Raw genomic sequence first — 3970 nt, 5'->3', positions numbered from 1 at the left:
GGGAGTGGGGGGGTCTTGGTGGCCCAGCAAGGTGGATGTGGTGGGGGTGGTGGGGGGGTTGGAAACGATTATAGGTTGGTAAAGTGGGGGGGAGGGTTTTGGAAACGATTTAGGGAGCCAAAGGTGGTGGTGGGTCAGGATGTGTGAGGTGAGCTCTGGAGGCATGGGAAGGGGCTGGGGGAGAGGAGGTGGTGGGGAAGGACTGGTGAGGAAAGAGGTTCTGGGGGCCAGTATTTGGTCAGTGGGTGTTGGGGAGGGGAGCCATGGCTGGGTCTATACCCACAGGAGGTTCTGCAGATGAAGGGGAGCGATGGTAGGGACTGGAAGGGGGTCAAATGACTGCAGAGATGTTGGTTGTTGAGACCATCTCTGCCGGTGGTGGGGTGCTGCTGGCTGTGTTTGAGAGGGCTCAGCTGCACTCGGGTGTTATGGTGGGTTGATACCAGCAGCGGTGGGTTGGTTGTCTTGGAGCAGAAGGTCACATCTGGAGTTGATGCAAGGATGCAGGCTTATCCCAGCATGGAGCAGGAGCCTGGGCAAACAGGGACAGCCAAAAAAATGTGCAGCATATGTGTGATGGGAACAATCTGCAACTGCGGCGTGGAGGCTTTTTTGGGTCTTTGTGGTCTGTGGGAATGTGAGGTGCTTTGCTTTGGAGGGGGACTGGTGTGGGAAGAACTGTAGGAAGGGATGTAGATTTGGAAAAAAAAAAAAAGACTGTTCCTGGTGAGGCTGTTTGTGTAAGCAGGTTGTTCTCCGGGAGAATTGAGCTGTACTGGGGTCTTGAGCTGTGTGTAAGTGCTGGGTAGATGGGGATTTATTGGTTAGTTATTTTGAAGGTTGTGTGTAGTGGTCGGCGTGTGGAGAGAAAGGAGGAGCTAGGGAAGGTGAAGGGGGGCTCAGGATGGAGAGGCTGCTCCTTTACAGGATCCCTGGAAGGGACTTCTGTGGTTTTTGAGATCTGTGCCTGTTGTGTATTCTTGGCCACGCTGCCTGGTGAGGGTGGTTGGGGCTGCAATCATTTGCAGTCTGGTGGTCATCGCTGGCCGTAGATGCTGGAGATCTCCTGTGTGGTGTGGAGATTTCCGGGTGAAGAGAGGAGATTGCAGGGGGTTTGCTGTGTGCAGTGGGTGAGAGTGACTCGGAGAGGTGGGGAGGGGAGGAGGAATTGAGAAGGGAGCGTAAACAGAAATCCCTTGTCATCCCCCAGCTCCCCGGTAGCCCTGGCAGAAGCAGCTGCAGTGAATATCTCTCCTTGCCTCTCGACCTCTTGTTTTGCTGGTGGACTCTGCTTTTGTTAAACACTTTTAATTTCTATTTTCCTTTGCGTTTGGTAACTTATTTGTGTTTACATGTGTGCTGCTCTTTGCCTATATTATTTAATTTGAGATTATTTCCATGACGTGCGTCATCTTATGTGGGTTTATTTATTTTGGGTAGGATTTTTTTTCATAGACAGATGCAAACGAAAATGAAAGTCCCTATTAAAAATAGACACTTTTTCTCCTTCAAGGTGGGCATACATGTGATTTTTTTGTTGTTTTTTAATGTGAAAACCTTATCTTTCTAGAATGTAATTGAAGAGTGCTTGTTGCTGGGGGATTGTTTTCAGAGTTAAAATCAAGGAGGCTTTTGCTAGCTGAGGAGATGTCGATTTTTTTTTTTTAGCCTGTCTAGTGAGGAAGAGGGAGATCTGTGTCATCTTCCTCTCTGAATTTTTCATCTCTCTTCCCCCATTACAGTAACTGTTTGGCATTTCTGTCCTCATGAATGCATAATATTCTTCAGACATGCTGGTGATTATTTTTTTAGGCAAATACATGGATTCCATGTGACCACTAGAGGACTTAAATGTCAAGACCTTTTGTTTTATAAAAACAAGAAGAAAACAACCCCAAGATTCCCTTAAAAAAAAATAAAATAATCCCTGGTACCTCTGCCAATGGTGCCACCTGCCAGTTATCGAAGAGGTTCCCAAAGTATTGACATTTTAACTTCATGATTACAGGCTCCCAAGGGAGCACACCCCAGGACTAAAAGTAAGGCCAACCTTCTGAAGCCTTTCACAGAGGGGCCTTTTGATCTGATGCACAATCAGAAAACAACTTGATGTTGAAGCTGTCTTTAAATGATAGCAACTGTTGGACAGTTTAATGAATTTCAGAATTATGTGACTCACACTGAAGTGCTAAATGTCTCTACACTGTAATTTATTTATTTTTTCCTCTGTGGCCTGCTTTTGCTTTTGTTGCACCCAAGAATCAAATTGCACTTTCACTGATGGTTGGGCATAAGTGTGAGGTTCTTGCCATGTGAAGTGTGAGCCTGCTAAGGTGGCAGCACTTCCTGAAATCAGCCTTTGTGAATGTTGTGTAGGGTTAAACTCCACTCTTAAGGCTGTGTTTGAATTTTCCACTGAGATGTGCAATTTCAAAACAGATGGACATGAATTATTATTTTTATTTCTCGTTGAAATTTGACTTAAACTCTACAAGAACTACATGTGGTCTGTGGTTTTGTGTGTGTTTTTTTGTAGGTGAAAGTTACACAAGAGCTAAAAAACATTCAGGTTGAGCAGATGACAAAACTTCAGGCCAAGCATCAGGCAGAATGTGAGCTACTTGAAGATATCAGGTAAGGTTACAGAAAATGTTACCAAAATTCCTTCTAAGATCCAGTTTTTGGAAGAACATTTGAGTTACAAAACTTCAGGAACTGACGATGGAATTTCCTCTTTGGATTTCCTGCTTTTAGGCTGTTAAAGTTTTGACACAGCTGGAAATTATAACTGGAGCTAACACAATGCAAACCATTTTTTCTTCTCTTCAATGAGGGAAATGTTTTAAAAAAAATGAAGTCACAAACAACATATAAAAAGCATTGGTCTTTTCAGCAGTATTTCTCTATTTAATAGGCTAAGACTTTGATTTACTGGTTCTGAGAGGCTGCTAAAATTATTAAAATATTTTCAACCCACTGATGATTTATGCCTTGCTAGAGACAGCTTTAAACAGCACTTTTAAATAGATTGCATTTTTAACCAGAAACTTATAAGAAGATATTTGCATTTATAATTTAAAACTCTGCACAGGTTAAGTTCAGTGGGCGAAATCTACATGACATCATTTGTGGGGGTTTTATTATTTTACCTAATGTGATGGCTTCTCTGGAAAGGAAAAGTTTGCTGTTAACAAAATACAGTGGTAATTGGTACCTGGCATTATATGGAAGATTCATCATTTAGAGAGGTTCAATTTCTAGGATGGTTCTTCTGTACAATATTCAGCAATGAGTTCAGTGCTGTCCTGCTCTTTTTGGCAGTCTATAGCCCACCCATTAATTATTTAAATGAGATTTCTTGCTTTATATTTGTATATAAAATGCAAATGTGGCCACTTGGACAGAGGACAAACTGTTTGTCTCACTCTCACAGTGTCCTCTCATCATAAATCAGAATGTTGATCCTTGAGCCTTCTCTGTTTTTCTTCTGTGGGTGTTGAAACACTTTTTTTGGTGTGGGAAAGATCACAGCATTCATTTCCTTAGATTAAAATGAGTGGCTGTGCAGTGTTTAACTAGTGAATGCTGAGTAATAAGTAACAGACTGATCCAAGGAATTTTCCCCCCAGATAAAAGCTTGTTTTTACAACCTCTAGACCAGGTACTGCTGCTCTAGTCCAGGGTTTATTAGCGTTTCCTATTTTTCAGGAGTTTGTAGTTGCTTCTTTCTGTCTTCTGCTGCAGGATGTGATAAACATTGTTAGCCTGTGGATACAAAACCAGCAAAACAGTTGAAAATAACAGCTTAAAATCTTTTTCTTTAACGTGATGTGATTTCTGTGGTTAATTTAATTTCTAAATATGAATGTTACAGATTATGAAACGGTGTTAATATATTTAATTCACTGACACAGTCACCAAATGTTCTCTGTTCAGCATTCTTGCTGCATGCAGTCTGCCTGTGCAGAAC

The 3970-nt window shown here is 42.3% G+C and overlaps 1 protein-coding gene across 1 annotated transcript in view; it reads left to right on the top strand.

The window, feature by feature from the left end:
- Nucleotides 1-2542: 2542 nt before the first annotated feature.
- Nucleotides 2543-3970, top strand: part of FCHSD2 (FCH and double SH3 domains 2) — a 212918-nt gene continuing 211490 nt past the window's right edge. The window contains 1 exon segment of the mRNA XM_010007193.1: nucleotides 2543-2634. Coding sequence (XP_010005495.1) covers nucleotides 2579-2634 — 56 coding nt within the window. The 5' untranslated portion in view covers nucleotides 2543-2578.

This window comes from Chaetura pelagica, unplaced genomic scaffold (genome assembly GCF_000747805.2).
Source record: "Chaetura pelagica isolate M959 unplaced genomic scaffold, ChaPel_1.0 scaffold430, whole genome shotgun sequence".
NCBI classification, from domain to species: domain Eukaryota; kingdom Metazoa; phylum Chordata; class Aves; order Apodiformes; family Apodidae; genus Chaetura; species Chaetura pelagica.
This window is presented reverse-complemented; position numbering and strand designations above follow the sequence as displayed.